This window comes from Hyposmocoma kahamanoa, unplaced genomic scaffold (genome assembly GCF_003589595.1).
Source record: "Hyposmocoma kahamanoa isolate Upper Pololo Valley unplaced genomic scaffold, ASM358959v1 94, whole genome shotgun sequence".
Lineage (NCBI taxonomy): Eukaryota > Metazoa > Arthropoda > Insecta > Lepidoptera > Cosmopterigidae > Hyposmocoma > Hyposmocoma kahamanoa.
In genome coordinates this window covers 1,043,744-1,065,629 of record NW_020654878.1, presented here as the reverse complement: position 1 = coordinate 1,065,629, position 21,886 = coordinate 1,043,744, and the positions used below count along the sequence as shown (strand labels likewise).

General features: G+C 36.7%; 1 protein-coding gene across 1 annotated transcript; it reads left to right on the top strand.

The window, feature by feature from the left end:
* Window positions 1-430: 430 nt before the first annotated feature.
* Window positions 431-20,293, top strand: LOC113237902 (heterogeneous nuclear ribonucleoprotein H3-like). Its single transcript, XM_026474616.1, has 8 exons — window positions 431-699; window positions 2,630-2,758; window positions 4,229-4,393; window positions 9,009-9,147; window positions 11,847-12,007; window positions 16,236-16,372; window positions 17,387-17,494; window positions 18,987-20,293. Exons 1-8 carry the CDS (start codon window positions 582-584, stop codon window positions 19,098-19,100), a joined length of 1,071 nt encoding a protein of 356 aa, XP_026330401.1. The 5' UTR covers window positions 431-581; the 3' UTR covers window positions 19,101-20,293.
* Window positions 20,294-21,886: the final 1,593 nt, after the last annotated feature.

Genomic DNA, 21,886 nt, shown 5'->3' with positions numbered 1-21,886 from the left:
TCATCAATCACTTAATTTTTTATTAAGAGTTTTGGCTTGGATACAAGTCTTTTGAGCCATGTATATGTATATATGTCTGTGGGATCTTCAGACGTAATATTTTCCATTGTGGTTTCAATACACGTTTTCAATTTCTCTTAGATAACTTAATTCACTTGCTTCGCATTACCTGCAAAGATCATTTACAATAGCGGAGGTATTCACATTAATTTAATATGACAAAATGTTCCGATTTAAAAAACAATTCTGGCAGTTCTTTTCTTAGCATAGAACGCGCTATCTAGTCAACTTAATCAAAAATAGTCAAACTTCTGAAAAACGTTTAAACGTTCGCAATCTAATTTTAAGAAACTTGTCCGCTTGGAATTTTATGACTCTATGCATATTACATTTATCGATTTTTGTTTGTGACTTGCGCATAACACACCTCCCTACTCTATTTTAGAACAAGGCTGGCTGGCTGTTAATGGCGGATGACGCTAAAAGTTTATTGAAAAAAATTGATAATTTTTGTGATTGTTATTTGCTTGTTAATCTGAAGTATTCATCTTGTATTTGTTATTTTTAAGTGTTGAGTAAAAATGTTGGGATCTGGGGACAGCACCCATATCGTAAAGCTGAGGGGGTTACCTTTCTCCACTACTGTTGAGGATGTCCTCGATTTCTTGAACGGCGTGAACGTGATCAACGGCAAAGAAGGTGATAATCCGGTTTTAAATTTTATTCATAAATCTTGTTTTAAGTGGAGTTATTAAATCAGTATGATTTCAAATGTTAGATTTTAGCTTTTCACGCTTCTTTTTAGCAATATGGTTTGCCTATGAACTTTTCAACTCGAAGCCTTATAATGTGTACTAGTCACGTAACTTGAAAAAATGCTTGTTGTGTGTGGGTAGACTGTTAGGTTAAGCTAAATATGCCCAATGTTTTTTTTGTTATCCAAGTCTAACATCCCATATCGAATTGATTTTTCCGAAATCTATAATGTGCCAGAAAAGCACACCAATTCTCTGGTCTCAAACTAGGGAATTCCCTATACTACGAAGAGCAATGGAACTCAATCTGGGGCATCTCATAACACCCAGACTATAACCAATTTCGAAAAGTTCATTTCCTAAATTGGTCCTACCTATCCAGTGTCTACAGAGCAAACTGTTGGTTGGGCCATCAAGGTTGTCTAGTGAGTCATGACGGATATTAGCACTATTTATTCTTATTCTCACACACTCACACACACTCAACATAGCCCCGCACTAGGGAAACCCTGTGTCGCGGGTGCCATGGACACACACATAGACAACCACAAATTACACCCAAACTCACGAGAGAAATAATTGTAGGCCATACAACTATTTCTCCCGGCCCGGGAATCGAACCTGGGACCTCTGCGTGGCAGTCCGGCATGGTAACCGTTCGGCCACGGAGGCAGTTATATATATATACGCAGTTATATATTAAGTATTCTTATTCTCATAACAATACATAATATTACTTTATAAAAGTTAACCCGCCGGCACTGACTAAGTGTTTACAGACACAATTACTCGCTACTGGGTAAAAAATATTGTTTTAGCAGTTAACATCAGTAAATTTATTAAGTGCCTCATATAGGAAGAACTGTCGCCACTGGGTAATGTTTACCCGTACTCACTTTCATTATCTGTTGTTGCCAATGACCGCATACAAACTAGCTGTCTCGCAGTGTGCATTAACCATTGGCATAAAGGTACCTAGAGTCTCGTGTCACCAGAAAAGTAATAATCATCATACATAAATACTCTGTGGTATTTTGTACCCAGTAGTGAGCGCTGTCGGGTTAAGGTGCTAGCTAATGTAATTAAGTATTCATGTTTTATTATAATTTATTGTTAATGAACAAAATATGTTAACTAATCATTGTGCCGTAATCACCGATTTAGACACCTAATACAAGATTTGTAGATAGTTATGGAGCAATATAAAATACGATTGGCTTTATGATTCAATGTGAGTCAAATTTCAAAGACCTAAGAGGTACTGCCACACCACCCGTCACCCTAAGATATAAGTTGAAGTCCCAGGTGCCTATAATTTCACCAGCACCCTTACCCTTCTAAACTGGAATGCAGTGATGCTAACATTACTGCTTGGTGGTAGAAATAGGTAAGGTTACTTCCCTGGATGAACTCTTTCATAAGGAGCTCTACTGATGCTAAAAAGGGGGTTCAGAAAGAGACTGACTTATTTAAATTATGAATACAATTTAGATGATGATTGAATGGATTTATTTAAAAATCGCATTGAAATGAATTAATACAAAAAATTGCTGGATTGTGTACGCATGAATCAATCTTCATAAAAATCGAATTGTAATGTGCATCCATAGCATGTCATAAGGGTAATACTTACTGTTTATTCTGGAGTGATCACAATCTCTTTTGATTATAGTCTGCTGAATATTGCTAACTCCTATTTCACTGTTTTAAGATTAAGATAAGAAGTAAACCATAATTGTTATTTTTGTAGATTGGTTTGTTGCCTTATTTTGGAATATTCTTATATTTCTCATACTTGTTGGAGATAGTCTTGTTTGGGTATCGGGTGGATTTTTGTTCCCTTGCTTATCTTTTAATGTCTGTCTACTTCTTAGGTGTACATCTAACGGAGGTACGGCCGGGGCGTCCATCAGGAGAATGTTTTGTGGAGGTGCAATCTCAGGAAGATATAGAGGAAGCATTGAAGAAAGATAAGGAGAACATGGGGAAGAGATATATTGAGGGTAAGTTAATAATTTTGATGGCAAAATTTATTTCTTCTCGGTCGTGTAGGACTCCCTTTCGGTGGTTTAGGACCCTCCCTTTCGGTGGTTTAGGATCACAATTAGAAATGACAACATCTTCAAATAACCACTTCTTAAAATGGTCACTTCCTGAAATGGCTGCTTCTTGCATTGACCACTTTTAGAATTTAATATATTTTAGCTTCGGATTAGGATTACTCTATATAATATCTCATTCGGATTACCATAAGTTTGACGATTGGCCTTTAAGTATATTATACATTAGATATTGCATATTATCACCCTGGAAGGTAACATCTCTCCATCCATAGCAACTGGATTTCGCAACCATTTGTCAAAAATAGGCAAATAAAACATTTCATTTTCATTTTTAGTTTAGATAAATGTCTGGGCATTTTTCTAAATTGGCGAAAGTAAAATTTTAAAAAACAATTTATAATTAAAAATAAAATTGTAATTTCAAGAAATGGGGTCATTTCAAGAAGGGGTCAATTCAAGAAGAGGTCAATTCAACATATTTTTGTTCGAAAATCACCTCCATCGCAACGGAATAAGACACGTCAATGTGTAGCTTATATGCTGGCGTGTGTACAGTTATGATAAGGGACAATTCACTAAGTGTCACTTAACAAAGTAATAACTAAACAACCAAAACCAGTTTTTATAATCAACAAAGTTCAAAACAATTTTTGTAAAATAAACATTAGTACCCAAATAGTGGTACTTAGAAGAAAATGGTAAAATTAAATTTTCACTCACAAAAACACCTGACACGAGGATGAGATCATTGTACAACGAATCTCTTACCTTGAAACACTACTTGTACTATTAGTAAATAATACATAAGATTTTGAAGACCTTTGCTTTGCAATGGGACACTAATAACAGAAAGTCATAATAATAACGCACACACTCGACATAGCCCCGCACTAGGAAACCCTGTGTCGCGGGTGCCATGGACACACATAGACAACCACAAATTACACCCAAACTCACGAGAGAAATAAATGTAGGCCATACAAATATTTCTCCCGGCCCGGGAATCGAACCTGGGACCTCTGCGTGGCAGTCCGGCATGGTAACTGTTCGGCCACGGAGACAGTTAATATATATATATATAATTAATAATGTACAAACAACGAAGATTTCCCATTACATTTATGATTTAAATTTAACTGAAGCTATTTACAACTAGCAGTAGTAACCCAGTGGAAAGTTTGTTTCTCAATAGACAGGTTTGAATCCTTGTGAAACTGCGACTTAAACTGAGTTACATTTTGCTAAAGATAAAGGAAAGTATTGTGATGAAATGTGTTGAAGAAGGTTCCATGACCTTTGGAAAACATGTTGGAGTCCCTAAGTCACATGCATAATGCGTTGATGATGAAAAGATATTGCAAACTCCCTAATGTGTCTTTTTGATGACCTTATCTATATATTTCTTTCCAGTCTTCTCAACAGATCGCCAAGACATGGAATGGGCACTAAACGCAATGCGCCAAAACGAAAATGGTTTTGGAGGTATCCCAAACCTGTCTGACGATATGGGCATTGTCAAATTGAGAGGTTTGCCTTTTGGGTGCTCCAAAGAGGAAATCATTCAATTCTTCAACGGTATGTATATTTATTTTTGGAAATATTCTTGTTGTATTGAAAAGTCTGTTCTGTTTGCAATATTTAAAATTTTATTGTCTATTTTATGATAACATGTAATGATAGCCAGAGTGCAATGAAAAGTATTTATAAATTTTTGCTGTAAATACCACATTTCTAATGAGTGGTATGTCATAAAAACTTGAGTGATACCACCATTGCCCGTGAACATCCAGATGTGGTCTAATGTGACTAGCTTTACCTAATTGATTCTAATCAACATCTACAATGTAATGGTATTGTTGCTGTAAGGACAGCTTATTCGGGGCCGGTACAGCTCGACATCTCTATGACGAACAACAAATCTTTTGGTATCACCAAGTCTGGACTTGACAAACGGAATTAAAGAATGTAAAAGTTTCTGAACTTAATTTTTTATTACTGTTTTTGGTTTTTATCTGTCGCTGCATATATCTATCCAGGAGTGAGTTTTGTATGTACATCAGGTGACAACTGTGTTTCAGAAGACTCAGCATGTCTTTACTCTTATTTCATTTGAGGTTGGACATGTAATGCAAACCACTGTCCTATATTCAAAATTTGCCATTTGTGATGCTATAACTATCATGCAATAAAAACAGCTATACTTGGACGACATAAAACATGATAGTGATCTATTTAGCTCATTCAGATTCTATCTACGATATTTAAACCATTTATTTACCATATTTGAAACAAACCTTGAAGTGATAAATGTGAACTAATATTATGTTTTTACAAATCGCAACCCCTAAAGTTTCCTAATCATTCTCTTCGGGAAAATCTGCCTTATAAATAAGTACTTACTGATTGATCAATTTGATAATTTCAAGCGTACTTTGTAAACAAAACTGCAATAGATTGATAATTTATTTAATATATTTTCATGAGGCCCTGGTACTATTTTCAGTTAGTATTGAAATAAGTAATTTTACGAATTGATTATTGTTTCTTTGTATTTTATGTTTGGAATTGGAAACAGAACAGACTCTTACCAATGTAAGTCCAACAACGACTCTTCAAGATAATTTTGTTGAGATTACAAAACCTGAGAAACCCAAAATATTCATCCATAACCATTGGGGTTTAGTTAATAATGGCTACGCTGCAGTCAAGTCGTCACTACGTAATACTGTTATCATCAGTGATCAGAATTGTGGGAGTTAATTTACCTAAAGTTTGAACGTTTTCTTAGTATGGACATACCCATTTCGTGATATGACCAAATAAATCCCGGGATTCATATTGCGGTATCAATGTATATAAAATTTAGGCGAAGAATAAAATTAATATAGGTATTTTCGTATAATACAGTTTTATTTATACGTATGCATTCATTATAATAATGATAATGTTTATACATACTGACTTACTAAATTAATTGTTTTCTCAAAAGGAGAAATATATCTCAGATTGGTTTCCGGGTGATCTGGTGAATGTGCAATATCCTTAAAAAAATTGAAGACTTGTCTAGATCCTGGGAAGATAGGTGTTTGAAAATTAAACTAACATTGTTGAATAGTGTTAGCAACTGCTGTTGTGTTAAAAAACAAGATGTCGAACAATAGAAACCGCCAATATTTTGTAACGGCAATGGTTTCTATTGTGTTTCTTATCTTGTTTTCGTACCGTGTGAAAGATATAGCAGTGACTGCTTTCTGTGCTGTGTGAAAGAGACAGCAGTTACTTGTTTCTACAGCGAATATTCGTGCAAAACAAAAAACAAAAGCCTTTTGCTAAATAAGTCCCACCTATAATATTATTTTTTGAGAGAATAATTTGTGACAAACACTCAATAAAAAATATTAATTTATCGGCAATTTACACAAATATTTGTCTAATACGCATATGTTAATATAACAATCAGTTTTTAAAAGTTCCGGGACTTGTAAAAGGGAATGTCGATATTATTCTTTACGTTACTCGATTTTTAGGTTGTGTAACTCCATCCATTCCGATCATTGGTTATCATACAAAATATTGTACAAAAATATGAATTTCATATGCACAATTATTTATCCACATCTGCCAGTCTACAGACCAAATTAATATATCCATCTCAAGCGTAGAATTACTTGAGACTTAATTGTTTTTACTAATATTTATTAGTACACTAGAGTACACATTAACGACTACTCCTAGATGAAGTATCGTTTACCAATATTTAACTTATTAATATATATAATACATCCATTTGAGTCTTAGGGTCGTATTCTAGAACTCTACTCGATGCTCAAGTCATTGCAATGGAAACACAAGCACTGGAAATACGACCCTAATGGCAAGGACTTGAGTATGATTTCGAGTGCTTTAAACCATACTCAAATCCTGACTTGAGCATTGAGTAGAGTTCTAGAATACGACTCTTAGGGTCGTATTCCAGAACTCTACTGCTCTACTACTCTACTGAGTATTGCAGTGAGCACTGAAAATCATACACAAGTCCTTGCCATTAGGGTCGTATTTCCAGTGCTTGTGTTTCCAGTGCAATCCTGACTTGAGCATTGAGTAGAGTTCTAGAATACGACCCTCAATTAATCAAGTGCCATGACTCGAGATAAATGATTATACTAAAAATGATCTAGGATGGTCCCTGTCACAGTTCATAAAAATCAGTACAATATAACATTGTAACTGCACTAATTTACGTATTTCATAAACTATTTTTATGATCTTCACTTTTAAATGAATAGCCTTTATTTAAGTAAATGCATTAAAGTAAAAATAACACCAAATCAAAAAGGAAAAACTTTATTTTTCAAAAACATAAAGTTTTTACGACATCGTGGAAAGTTTACTTTTTTTTATTAATAATTTTGGCTTGGATACAAGTCCTTTGAGCCATGTCTTCGTTTAATTATGTTTCTGTAAATATGGCCGCCACAAAGAGGATAGGCAATTTGAGGCGGCGTGCTTGGATTGACTTGTGATTCCTTAGAACGGGCCGATACGGGTATTTTAGTTCGAGATTCGTATAATTTCGCGTTTTAATCTTCGATTAAGGCACAATAGCACTATCCTATTCCACTTTAAACTAGATTTCACAAAATAATTGAAAGTCAAAATAAAAACGACACTTTTCCCTCCAAAAGGCCCAGAGCGAATCGCAAAGTTTGTTTCATCACGCTGTATTTGCTAGAGATGAGATATATCGATAAAAAGTTTTCTATAATCTAATGAACAAATTTATGTTGCGTGTTTCATTCTTAAAGTATGAATTTTAATCGTAGGCAATGAATTAATATGTCAGTGTCATTACTTTTTTGAAACCTGTAAATTAATGATAATATGATAAATGTTTTTTTTTTCAATTACCTTGAATATAATACAAAACAGCTCGCACATCTATACATCGTTTAGAATATGTCAGAAAAATAAAACTATAAGAGGGAACTTTCGCTTCAAATATCAAATACACTAAAAATCTGTTGACTTTACCTCATCCCTTTTCAAACATCAAATGAAGTGTTACTCGTACAGGAATCGTCCTAGTTTGCGTTTAGTATAATATATGTGTGACCTGATTTCAGAACTGTTTATTAATACCGATTTCAGTGTCACAGCTACTTCTTCAATCTTGCACTACACATTCCACAAGCTTTGATTATAACAGTTTCTTTAATTGACAATGTAAATGTATCGATAAAGCAGTTCATACTCATAAATCCATTCTACATCCCACTGATGTGCAAGGTCAGGACTTGGGTAAGGAGAGGGTCGTGGCCATAGTCAGCCACTCTGACCAAACACCAGGGGGGTGTCGAAAAGTTCTTGTTCAAGTGCCTCTCCATTATTGAAGGTCGGCAGTCAGTTTTCTATATCTTTCTTTGTCCAGAGCTAGCCTGAACAGTTGTTCCACGGTGTTGATGCCGCTGTCCGCCGATGTCCACTACCTGATGTTACGAAGCCATGACATTTTCCTTCTTCCAACCTTCTCCTTCCCAGCTACTTTGCCCATTATTATAGTGTGCAATAGGTGATATCTGTCATGTCGCAGTACATGACCCAAATAGGCAACCTTCCGCTGCTTGACAGTGCTTATCAACTCCACCTTGTTCGCCATACGTTTAAGGACCTCAACATTCGTGACTTGGTCCGTGCAACTGTTACGGAGCATTCTACGATAGCACCACATTTCGAACGCTTCAAGTTTCTTCCTGAGGTCTCCTTTTATGGTCCATGATTCGCATCCATAAAGAACGACTGGCCAGATGTAGCACTGCAAGAGCCTAATGCGGAGTTTAATAGATAGCTGCCGGCTGCTTAAAACTTTCCTCATTGTTTCAAATGATGCCCGGGCAACTTCTATACGCACACAGATCTCGGTATCATTTTCCCAGGAGTCTATTAGCCACGATCCAGGGTATTTATATTATTGGACCCTCGCCAGACTGTTAATTCCGACCAGTATGGTCGACTGAGGCTTGGGTCCACATGTTGAAAAGTTAGGTTATTAAAATTTTTGTTATACCACATTACACTCTATTAATAATTCAATTACACTACAAACAATATACCAGGCCATTAACACACGACTGACTGCAGCCAGCAAATTCCTAGAACGCTAAGCATATAACCTGTTATATTACCGGGGCAGGGTTACCAGTAGCCCCGGACGGGGTGCACTTGCTATCGGACCACACGGGGCGGGCCTCGGGCGAGGCGTTCGTACACTTCACTGACAAGGCTAGCGCCCAGGAGGCCCTCAGCAGGGACAGGGAGAAAATAGGACACAGGTGGGGGGACATTCATTCACATGTGGTTTGGTATACCTGCGGTGACCGGCTTTGGCAATGTTGGAGACACATTCAGACTTGCCCGAAAGGCAATACTCTTATCGAGTTCTTAGGTTTTCGCGATTGTTACGAAACTATTTTTCCGGATTTAAATCGCGTATATTTGTTTTTTTCAAACATACCAACGTTTCTGGCCTTTTACAGGTCCCATGGTCACGGTTGAGCGAGGTGGTACGGTCATCAACCAGTTATGTCTAATATTAATGCAAACCACCCTATTTTTTCACTATAGTTACAAAAGTTATTAAATACCTTAATTTTTAATTTTGCAAAGAAATATTCCAATTTACGCTACATTATGTTTTACAAATTATTTTATTTTAACGACATTAATTCATAATGGAAATTAGAATAAATTAAACAAATGTACGCAATTTAAATTCGGAAATATAGTTTCATTTCCTGTAGCCAATACTCCTTTTTAAGAAACAATGGCCTTGGCAATTCGTTGAATTTATAATGAAAACTGATGCATATTTTTATAGCATGAAGAAGTTTGAATCATTTAGTGAATTAATATTTAAATGGGGCCTGAGACGAAATATTTGGGCTTGGATGTTGAATCCAAGATGTAACAGGAATAGGGTATTTATTAAGGATATTTTTGTACAGCAAATGGGACCATTAGACAAGGAGGAACTTAGGTATTACTCTAGGGATAGATCTGGGACCAACATTGCCTAAGATCTTCACCGCGGCGTTTGTAAAGAACAAACCACGACAACAATATTATATTGGTGTAGTGGGCTTTGGGACCTTCTGTGTTGCCGGTCTGAGGGTTTGTTGAAAGAACATTCTTGCATTCTCGAGAAATTTCCAGAATGTTCCAGAATCCTTTGGTGATATTTCATTGATATTGAATTTGGGTAATTTCCTTCGATAAACTAAATAGACCGTCAGCATTCGGGAGGGGTAAAATTAGTTACATTTTTGGGATGTATTTAACTTTATTGCAGAAATGAATTGGTTAAAACTGCATTGTTACATGCTGTTTCTTCTTTGGTATGTTATTGGTGTTAAAAATGATGGAAACTGCCAGTTCAAATGGACACTAAAATTTTAAAAATATTCAGATTTTTCTATCACACGTAGTTTCAATGTATTAGGTATGTAGATTTTTGATTAAGTGTTACGGCATTTAAAACTTTACAGTTACTTACTTCTTATAATTATGTGCAACTCAGATGTATACTTACTAATTAATAAGGACCTACTTAGTATTGATACACTTTGGTCCATGTTTATTGTAATTTTCTTAGCAACATTTAAAATTATTATGATCTTATAGTATGTAATTTCATAATTCCTTTTTATATAGTGGGTATGATTTTTCTTTATGTATTATAATAGCTTTTATGTCACTCTGTCATATTATTACGACGAAGTGACTACATAACTTAAAACAATTTTCTATTTCGTGATTTAAAAAATTAGTTTTCGTTATAATTTACATCTATTAGTTGTACTGATCGATAAATTATATAATTATGATAGTACTGTTTTTCCCGCTAGCACTCTGTCGATCGCTTCCATTGGTCTCTTCAAAGGACTATGAACTGGTGGTTTAGTCAAACCATTAACATGTCAAATTTGAGCAGCATGGGAGTGCAGAGATTTTTGAGTGCGAAGGTGGGCGCAGCGGAGTGGGCGCGGGCGGCGGGGCGGGTGCGGGACGAAGACCAAGACGGCGCGGGCGTTAATTTAGTGCCTTGTGGTATCCTATAGGATAACATTTCATTACAGATGTATAATTCCTGTTTCAAAACACATTCTAGGTTCAGTCCTCTTTCGCCCGGTTCCAATTTTGCCGAACTCCTAGAACAAAGCAATGGCGGAAGGTAAATACGACGGAAAAGGTGTTTGGCAAAGTTGCAAGACGGCGAATTAGGAATGGACCATTGCAAAGTTAGATTTTGTACTTCACTATTTGAACTACATTTCAATGCTGTCTGTTCCAATTTTAATATTGACACTGGACAAGCGTCCTTCATCAACTGTTGAAGTCTTCTGTTCGCGGTATTTAATTCATCGATTTAGCGAAACCTTTTTTAGCAACAACTGTTCAAATATAGAGTCATACATTCAAATAATACAATGTTATTGGAAATGAGATATTTTTTCGGATTTAAATCGCGTATATTTGTTTTTTTCAAACAAACCAACGTTTCGGGTTCTTTACAGTTCCGAAGAGCCTGAAACATTGGTTTGTTCGGAAAAAAATTGTGATATTCAAGTGACGGGACGAACAAGTCGTGTGCCTGGTGGTAGGCGACACGCCTGTCCATAACAGTTGCAGTGCCACACAGAAAAAAATGTTAAGGGCACTGCCACTGCGTCCGTCACCATGAGTCATAAGTTGACAAGTCCTATGTGCCTACAATTTCACCAGCACCCTTACCGTTCACAACCGGAATGCTCTCATTACCGCTTGGAAGCGGAAATAGGTAAGGTGGCAGCTCACAAGGAGCTCTGCTGCTGCTTTTGATTTAGATCCCAAAAAATGTTATTATTTCCAAAGTTTCGCGATCGCAAAAACTTAAGAAATCGATGCAATATGCGTTCACATATTTGGAAGAGACAGCATCACGAAACGCGCCAAACGTGCCAACCATACCAATTTATTTGTTTCTTCACCGCAGGTACATAGAGGTGTTCCTAAGCTCGGCTGACGAGGTCCGATCGTACAGCGCCAGGATGGAGGATGGCTTCCGATCATCTCGGGGCTACCGACCCACACCGTACGACCGCGGCGATCGGTTCCCGGGAGGACGTTTTGGTGCGAGAGGGCGCGGTGGATACGGTAAGTTTAAGAAGCACTTTTAGATTCAATACAATATAAACATTCTTTTATCTACACACATATCGATGCCTTATTTTCACAAACTCGTATCTTATAAGTGATTATTCAGGAGAGTGCAAAACTTTCTATTTGTTTTTAATTTCTTATCAATAGTGTTAGTTTAGATGCATTATTTTAAGAATAGGTTTAAATATGGAGGAAATATGATGTGAAAACAGCCTGCAACATTTGTATATACAGGCCATCTTTTGCATTTCAGTATCTTTGTGCTTTAAGATACGAGTTTGAGAAAGTAAGGCGACGATATCATAAACCCTCTGTGATGTGTTCAAAAACCGCAAATTACGACCAGCGTGAAGATAAACTGTTTTGTTAGAACAAATTTCTTATCTGTGAAAATGTTATTGCTTCATAAGGTGATTCGCTCTGGACCTTTTGGAGGGAAGTGTCGTTTTTATTTTGACTTTCAATTATTTTGTGAAATCTAGTTTAAAGTGGAATAGGATAGTGCTATTGTGCCTTAATCGAAGATTAAAACGCGAAATTATACGAATCTCGAAATAAAATACCCGTATCGGCCCGTTTTAAGGAATCCCGAGTCAATCCAAGCACGCCGCCTCAAATTGCCTATCCTCTTTGTGGCGGCCATATTTACAGAAACATATTTAAACTTCATGTTTAGGCTGATGGCTTTGCCAAAGCCTTAATAAATTAAAAAAAATTTGTTTCATAATAACATCGAATACATTCAAATTTCGAACATCTCTGAAAAACAAAACAATTTGATTCGACCTCAATTCTAATATCAGTCGAGATTAAGTTTTATTCGAAATGAAATTTCAATAGCAAACAATTTTGTAAATTTCACACGTTACTTGATATCGAACGTTAAGATAGTTGGGGCCGACTCTAGTTTGTATTAAATAAAAACTACGGTTGTGTGACATGTGTGCGAAAAGTTTTTATTTGCCGCCATTTCGTAACTTGCGGTTCCTAAACACATCACAGAGAGCTTAGATAAAGCAATGTATGTAACTGTACATAATTAGGCATTAAAACACTCGTATGATATTTTTATTAAAAAAAAACCTACACTCGAACTTTAACGCCTTTCATTATGTAACAGTCACATAAACTACTATATTGCATATGGACAAATATATAATAGTATTATTAAAATAAAAATGACATGCACCACTGACAGTCTCATTGCAATCTCTTCCAAGCAAACTTCGGTTCACAGGAGAAACTGTAAGATAAAATTGAGGGCGCAACAGAATACGCATACACAAATGAAGAAAAGATACTACTAAATATATAAATAAAATAATAAAAAAATACATAAATTGAACTATGAGAGCATTTTTTTATAAATAACTAAGTGACCGGAGGAAGAAGTCGCGCGCCTGATGGTTTATTTATAGCGGATAGATCTGGGAAGCTTATTGAATAACATTATTAAACAAGTTATAGGTGCTTTATTAAGTTGTTTCTTCGATGAATAATAATTAAGAAATATTTAATTTAAAACACTAGAAAAATATAAAAATAGTTATTTACGCGCACAAACAACAAAAAAATATTTTTTTCGTGTTTTTCCGTGTCTTTTGCAAACAGTTGCTAACATTTATTGTGGCTACAGTATTTTATAGATTTGCAGCTTCTTTATGACAAATCACAGACTGATGTCGTAGACGTTAGTGTCGTGTGACAAGAGCTATGAAATTTGTAACCTTGTTATTTTAAAACCACAAGTGATCATACGTGTAATATTAAGTGACGGGACTAACAGATCGTGCGGCTGATGGTAAGCTACACGCCTGTCAATAACAGTTGCAATACCACTCAGAGCTTTAAATCACAAAGATCTGAGGGGCCACAGCACCCGACACCTTGAGACATAAGTTGACAAGTCCCATATGCCTGTAATTTCACCAGCATTCTTACCCTTCGAAACCGGAACGCAGTAATGCTCACGTTACTTATTGGCGGCAGAAATAGGTAAGGTGGCAGCACTTCCCTGCACGAGCTCTTTCATCAAGACCTCTATTGCTACTTGAATTAGGTCCGTTACACTCGGACATGCGAATTCTTGAATTTACACTTTCGTAAAGAGTTCTAAATCTTCTTCAACATGCAGGCTTCATCGCCGTTATTCAGGGATATTGGCTACTAAATATTTACAAAAATATACATGACACGGCAGATATTCGAATCTTTGACATTTATTTTGAGAAGCAATCTTCCTCCGCGCTTTTACAAAAAAGCGACTATGAGGGCTCGGTGACAACGTGTTGATAGATTTCTTTATTAACGAGTGAGTCGCCAACATTCAAAGCAGCGAGAAGTCTTGTCTTTGAAAAGCCATTATGGTTGCGTTCATAGGAGATGCCTGAATAACCCATTTTTATTGGTTGTTTAAACAACCTCTCTTCAATATACTGGGGTAAATTCTTACTCTAGGTGTTTAGACTGGTTTTTAGCTCGATTTCGGTCTTCCCTCGTTTGCTGATCTTCAATTTAGAGTCGAGAGCGGTTTTCAAGAAAATTTCGTTTTAATGCGTTGCAATTAACATGCAATAGAGTACATATTGGCTGGTCATTGATATCGTTTCTGTTTTAGCTATCGATAATGTCGGTAAATGAACTTGATTAAAAATCAAACCACAGCAAATTGTATAATCGATTATACAAATGAGGAAATTATTGTACATCATTTTATCGATTGTAAAGTATTGTAAACTTCTTTACGGTATTTACACAAATTCGTTCCCGTCATGATGTCGTAGAAAAAGAAGAACTGAATTACAGGGCAGTAGCATTTTCCTTTGTGGGATTCATCATCATATGATATCAGCAAAAAAAATTGCGAATTCATTCATTATGCTGGCTGCCATCTTGCGGCAATAGCTATGAGGCTATTATTCTTGCATTCCAAAGTAGCATGCCATATTAAATGATACTATTTAATATGGTATGACAATGTATCATTTCGGATATTGTTCTTATGAATGGATGACACACATGTACACATTCACACATTACACACTTACAGACACATATACACATCGTAGAATTCACACACACTAACACTTTAATCTATTTTTAGTCTGAAAAGTTAAAAGTTAATGTAATTAGTGAAATTTGTATTGTAACACCAGTTATAGTAGTTATTAAGGTAGTCTGTTTAAACATCTAAAAATAATATAAGAGCAAGATTACTATTAATATTATAGAAGAGCGATGTTTCCTAGCACAGGCCCTAACAAGCCGAAAAGGAAACATCTGCCCCTGTACTACGCCCTTTAAAATGAACGAATAAAACATTTTTATAAAAAATAGATATTTTTCCACGATTTTCGTAGATAAGTATTATGCCATGAATAAACAATTTCTTAACTCAAGCCTGTAGTTTATTTATTATTGCTAAAATATGTAATTTGTACTAAAGTAATAATAACAATAACTGTAAAATTGTGTATTAACCCTGTTGGGGTATTGCAATGTGTAATATTCGAATTGCATGCAAATGAATATTGCAAGAAACGGGTCACAGTGTCGTGAAAACGTAAGAACTTGATATTAAATGAATTATTTAAAAATAAAATTATACGCCCGTACGTAGAGTATATCATTGAAAATGTATATACTTATTTTTAATAAATTCATTTAAAGGATCATTAAATCTTTTTCATTGTATTTACGTACAACTACAAAACAAAGCAAAATGACTCTCACCCCTTGGATTATGGGCCGGGCACTTTTGTGGGACGCCACGTGTGCCGACACACCTGCCCCATCTTATCTCCAGCACACCAGCAAGAGGGCTGGCTCCGCAGCTGAGCTGGCGGAAAGAATAAAGATGAATAAGTAGCAGGACCTTGGCCCTGATCACCTGTAAACAGCCTTTGAAGTCGAAGCCCTTGGCCCGTGCGGTCCCGGTGCCCTCCATCTGTACAAAATTTTATCGAAAAAATTAATAGACTGTCTGGGAAACCCAAGCGCCGGCAGCTACCTTGCCCAACGCATTAGCACAGTCATACAAAAGAGGAACACTGCTAGCATCTTGGGCACTTTGCCGCGGGGACCCAGTTTTATTTATATAATTTAATCCTAGTTTTCAACTTAACTAATAAAAAGCTTTCGATTAAGCAAAATGATCATTACTACGTCAGCTTAAGGCGATGATTCCCATGCACAATAATGAAATGTTAACGCGTGGTTGCAGGCAGCAGCGGATACGGCGGCGGCCGTGGTGGGTTCCGTTCTCGCGGCGGTGGCGGTGGCGGCGGTGGCGGCGGCTCATGCCATTCCGTGCACATGCGAGGGCTGCCCTTCAAGGCCTCGCCGCAGGACATCGCCTATGTAAGTAATCACGTTACACCAAGGCGAAAGATGGGCGTTTTTTGAAAATACTTTCGACTTTTATAGATAAAATCAGAAGAAGTAGCCAAGAGTCCGTCGTATTATCTTAAATTATCAAGGAAGTCGTACAGCACAAAAATTCCTCAACTCTGACATCGTACAAGACTTATGATCGTACGGCATTCTAACATTTTAGCGTCGAGCATTATGATATAAACAGGATGTCTCATGGGTATGCGATGGAAAGTAATTTAAATATTATAGAAAGTCTATTATGATTCATATCGACAATATTTTATTTTTAAAAGTAAGTAACATTGCTCTCATTCATTGATTTTTAAAAAGTTGCTTGCCTCACCTGGGAATCGTACCGAACAAATGTGCAAAAAATTATGATATGGATCGAAATGGTCAATTAATTATTTTGTTGTTGAACGACTATCGCGACTATAGCTGTTCTCACTAGATCGTGACGACAATTTATCGTTTCGCGGCAGCCACCTTGTCGTTTGCACGACAGAGTCGTTTGATGCACTGCAGTCGCTGTGTTCTTTTGGAAGGCAGTAGCGTGTGTTCGCCCCCGTGTGAAATGGATGAAGATGAAATTATAACAATGTATTGCTTTTTAAAAAGGCTGAATGGGATGCAAACGAAGAATAACAAAAAGAAAAATAATCGTCCAGGACACAGTCACGACAGATAGTCGTGATATGGGAACAGGCTAGACGCGATAGTTGTCCAACGATAAACAAAACGTTACGACATAATGAGAACGCGCCCTAACGTCAAAAAAAGTCGTCACCGACAGTTAATCGTGTTGTTCTGTGTGTGAACAACTTCATTTAAATATACAAGCTATGACACTTTAAACTAAACGGCTATTTGTCGTCACGGCATAATGGGAACGCGCCCTGTAAGGATTAATTAGTTTTAAGTAACATAGTATATGAAATTAATCGCTTTGGGTGAATGGATCGTATTAATTTCAATGAAACGACGGTGATTTTTTTGCAGTTCTTCAAGCCGATCCGGCCGGTGAACATCAACATCCTGTACGACAACAGCGGACGGCCGTCGGGCGAGGCCGATGTGGAGTTTGAGTGCCACGAGGACGCCATGAGAGTATGTATCCTTCTCTTATTATAGTCACTCACTTGTAGCACCTGTTTCTTGACGGATCTTAACAATCCTAGGGATTCGTACCTTAGGTTTGTCTTGCACCTCAAACAAATAATATCAACAAGATCTCGATACTAGTAGGCCAACTGTCAAAATAAGGATGAAGGCATTATCGCAATGACTCATAATTAGAACGTCTTTGTCGTAACATTCACTATTTAGACATTTTTGGCAAAATTTTATCTTTCACAATCTATCGATAAAACTATCGACAACGACTACATACCTATTTGAAATGTAATGAAAACTGGCAACCCTACAAATGTCATTTTACTCCGTCTTAAAAAAGAGACTGTACCTAACAAGCAACTGCGAGAGTTATTTGTTTCAAACTAAATGAAAAAACGGGTAACCTATCACAAACTCGAATTTTTTTTTTCCGAATTTCATTAGTTCGAAAACGGTTCGACTTTTTTTCATTAGGGTGATGACAGTTTTGATATAAATTTGCAACACAGAAATGTCTTACAGCAGAAGTATCGTTTGTCCGAAAACCTATTGTTAGAATAATTATTACACATGCGTATTCTTTGGGCAGAAGTTTATTTGGTCTAATTATGTTTGTTGTCTGTTTTCCATATAATCTAGGTTGCTGAAAATTCGTTTCGACATAATTACTAGATTTAGATAAAATTGCACCACCATACAATTTTACCATACAGCTCCAAAATTCTGGATTGTACCTTGCTGGTGCACAGCAAGTCCACTTACGTAATTTTCGTCATACCATTGTGCTATGTTTTTGCTGTCATTTGAACTGTAATTTAAAACAATGGTCTTGAGTATTCAATAAATAACTTATAACTGAATCGAGGAGAGTACCAGAGCCTGTTTTTTGTGTGTTTGCATTACCTAGACGGTACGACCCCCGCCAGTAGGTTTAGGTTAGGTTATTATATGAAAAAGCAGCACGATCCAAACGAGCGAAGCGAGTGACTACAACTCGATCAAATTAACTTGCATCGCGTTTTCCATATTTTCTAAAGATGCGAGGTGCTTTAATTTGACGAGTTGTATTGTGCGACACGTTCTAATACTTTTAGTACCTATAATAAGAAATAATATAACAAAAATGTGTCATGGATATCGTTTTTTTTACAAAATAAAAATATTCAATTAGATACGTTGGTCAAACGGTTTGTTGGGGAAATAAAAATCGTGAAAAGAATAACTTGTCAATATAGTGAAATGAAAAAAACCGTATCGTGTTTTCGGACAAATGAAACAAAATCTATTAAATAAAATCTAAAGGTTTTCGGAGAAACAAAATTCTGTAAATCATGTAACCGAAAAAACGTATTTAAAACTTCAGAAAAATATCGAGTCTCCTACTTGCATTGGGCCTCTGTGGTAGGCGGTAGGGCTGTTCTGTGTACGGAGGCCTGTGCCCAAGAGTGGGCTGTGTACTGTGAAAGCGTAAAATGCAATGTTGCAGGCGATGCGGCGCGACAAGAATAACATGGACCACCGCTACATCGAGCTGTTCCTGAACTCGTCGCCGGGCGGCTCCGCCGGCTTCAAGCCCAACCGCAGCTTCCGCAACTACTGAGCGGCGCCGGCGCCCGGCCGGGGTCACATCGCAGAACAGCGCGGCCTTCGCAGGAACCACTACTCAACATGCACTTCAGGCCCTTGCAACAGGATCGCACGATAATGGATTTAAACACACTTCGCGTTCGGAACGGTATATGCAGACATGGGCAGCGGGTTAGAACCCTATCAACCCAACAGGGTTTTTACCCAAAGCGACGGTTGTAACCCATTTCTGTCCAAAATTGTGGGCGAAAACGTATACGCTTAAAATAATAAGGAATATAGTATAATTTCGTACTTATTACAAATTTCGATTTAAAAAATCTTTTTTTAGACAAACGAGAGGCACTCCACACGCCTTGCAATCCTGTAAACTCTCGTTTCCTACTAAGGATACGCATTACGATTCGATTTTTATGATAATCTCAAAACAGAGTATTAAAAAACCGACCTCAAAGTTCGTAGAATTACGTCTATTTTCACACGCAAAATAGGCGCCTTGACGTCGAGTTGTGGCTACCAGCCCGTTACGCCAAGTACCAAGTGCGTCTATTTTCAAAATTTTATTGAAATCGGTTACCGGAAAGTGCGCGAAACCGTTGGAGGTGGAATATTTTTTTCAAATTTAAATGGAACCACTACCAAGGTAACTAACAAGAAATAATCGTCAGAATCCTTTCACAAATTATCGGAGTTATCGAGTAACATACAAAAGAAATACAGTTGAATTGACAACAATTGACTTCAAAAAGGAGGACTTTTTGAAGTCGGTTAAAAATCGGTTCAAATGTATACGATAACGAGGTTTTGTCGCTATCGAATAGTTTCAATACGATTTTCAAGCGAATCGACTCAATTGAAAAGCAAAATATATAAGCAAGCATTAAACATTTTGAAATAATAATATCATTACATTTGAACAAAATACTCGATTTACAAATATTTAGTTGTAAATAGTTTTTGCCCTCGATTTCGGGCATTAATGGTTCTTAACCCGTTAAACCTAGCGTTAACATAGCGCCGGGTTACAACCCAACCGCTTGCCCATCTCTGGTACTGTAATATCTTCATGCGAGGGCCATTTACTTGGAGAGAGTTTATCGCCCGCTATTTCTTTGTTATTAATAATTATAACAGACTAGTGGAGTAATAACATTAAAAAAAAAATAACATCATGATAGTAAAACATTGTGACTCACAATGTTTTACTATCATGATGTTTGGTTCACACGGAACAGTGTGATTCATTAAACTTGTATCTTACAAATCGGTTTGATCCGTTTTGGGTACGAGATTTGCCATTCGCGTTCGCCAATTACTATTATATTGTTCTATTTACAAAGATGTTCAATATTTAAGGCGATTGTCGCGCACGTGGAAGTTTGGTAACCGGGAATGGTTATATGAAAAAACTTTTTTATATTTCGATAATTTCTCTCTGTGCAAATGGGCCTTAACGCGGTCGTATGAATTCTCACTCCTGTGGCTGGGTCTGCATGTCTACAACATCAACACGGATGTCCTACTCTTCTACAACCCACTAAACAAATATTTGGCGTTGCGATGTCGCGTCCCTTTGATGTGTCTATTACCATGCAAACGTTGACTATTGTATAATGGTGCCTGTTGAAATATTAATGTCGCTGGGAATAACGAGAGCCTTTTTGATGCAACTTCGTATTATCATTTGGAAACAAAAGTACAACACATCGTATTGACTGTTCTCAGCAAATTGTAGCTGCTACTTGATGTATTTTTTGCGGCATTTCAGAACAAAATTGAATGATGATTGATTTTTTGCAATAGAAAAACAATTAATAAACATTGTACTCAAGTGTTAGTTTGTAACTAAATTATTTCGCCAAACAAGAAATTTATTGAATACTTCGAATGTTTTATAGATTATGCGCTGTGACTAGATGTCGAAAGTTTTAAAGAGCTACACCCACTGAGCGTGGCGCGGTTTTCATATAAGTTTTATAAAATTTTATAAAGCTATAGCTGACAAAGTTTGTACAGATCGCAACACGTAAGTTGAATAATGCGCGGAAGTCGATTTTACGGTCTCAACTGAAGTCTTAACTATAGCGACGTAGCGACGCCTGCGCCACAATCGGTCTGCGCTTCCCGTCTCCGCTGAAAACCTGTAGATCTGCGCGGACGGCCGCCATTTTGTTCAACTTGTCGCGATATGTACTAATTTTAAAATTTTCGGCATCCACATGAAAAAGGAGCATAATTTTTATTTTTAGTATTTTTCCTACTTAATAATAAATGGATTGTAGATATGTCTTGCTTTGTTGCATATTAAAAGTCAATTACAAATTATCTTAATACTTTAATAAAAATTTTGATTTGACTGAACATTTAACTTCCTTAAGATAGATTTTAACGTAGTTGTTATTACTTGTAGTACTATTTCAATTTCTATTTTTTCGGTTTTATTTAAAGCCTTTCATAGACGTGCTAGATTGTGGCGACGTCAACAATAAAGGTCAAACGCCACTCAACGTCAAATAGCACCACTGCAAATAGCAACAGCTTGCAAGAACCAAACTAGGAAAATAAATTTCGTTACCCATGAAATGTCCGTGTGATAGTGCACATTTTCTACGTGAAAACAATTGTTGTGTTGTCATTGTTTAAAAACTGTGTACTGCGATCGTGCTCGGATCTGGCAAATCTTAATGCTGTTTCCTGTTTACAAATGTTGTTTTCGCCGTCTGTGAAACGCTTTATTCCTATTAATAACTTTATCTGTATCAATGCAACGTACTCACTGCTGAGCAGGGGTCCCATAAC

What these genes read in the sequence shown, in the direction of transcription:
- LOC113237902 (XM_026474616.1), top strand. Translation starts at nt 582, where the DNA reads ATGTTGGGATCTGGGGACAGCACCCATATCGTAAAGCTGAGGGGGTTA. An exon ending in GGGGAAGAGATATATTGAGG is followed by an intron (nt 2,759 to 4,228) that starts GTAAGTTAATAA and finishes ATTTCTTTCCAG; the next exon opens with TCTTCTCAACAGATCGCCAA. An exon ending in GAGAGGGCGCGGTGGATACG is followed by an intron (nt 12,008 to 16,235) that starts GTAAGTTTAAGA and finishes GCGTGGTTGCAG; the next exon opens with GCAGCAGCGGATACGGCGGC.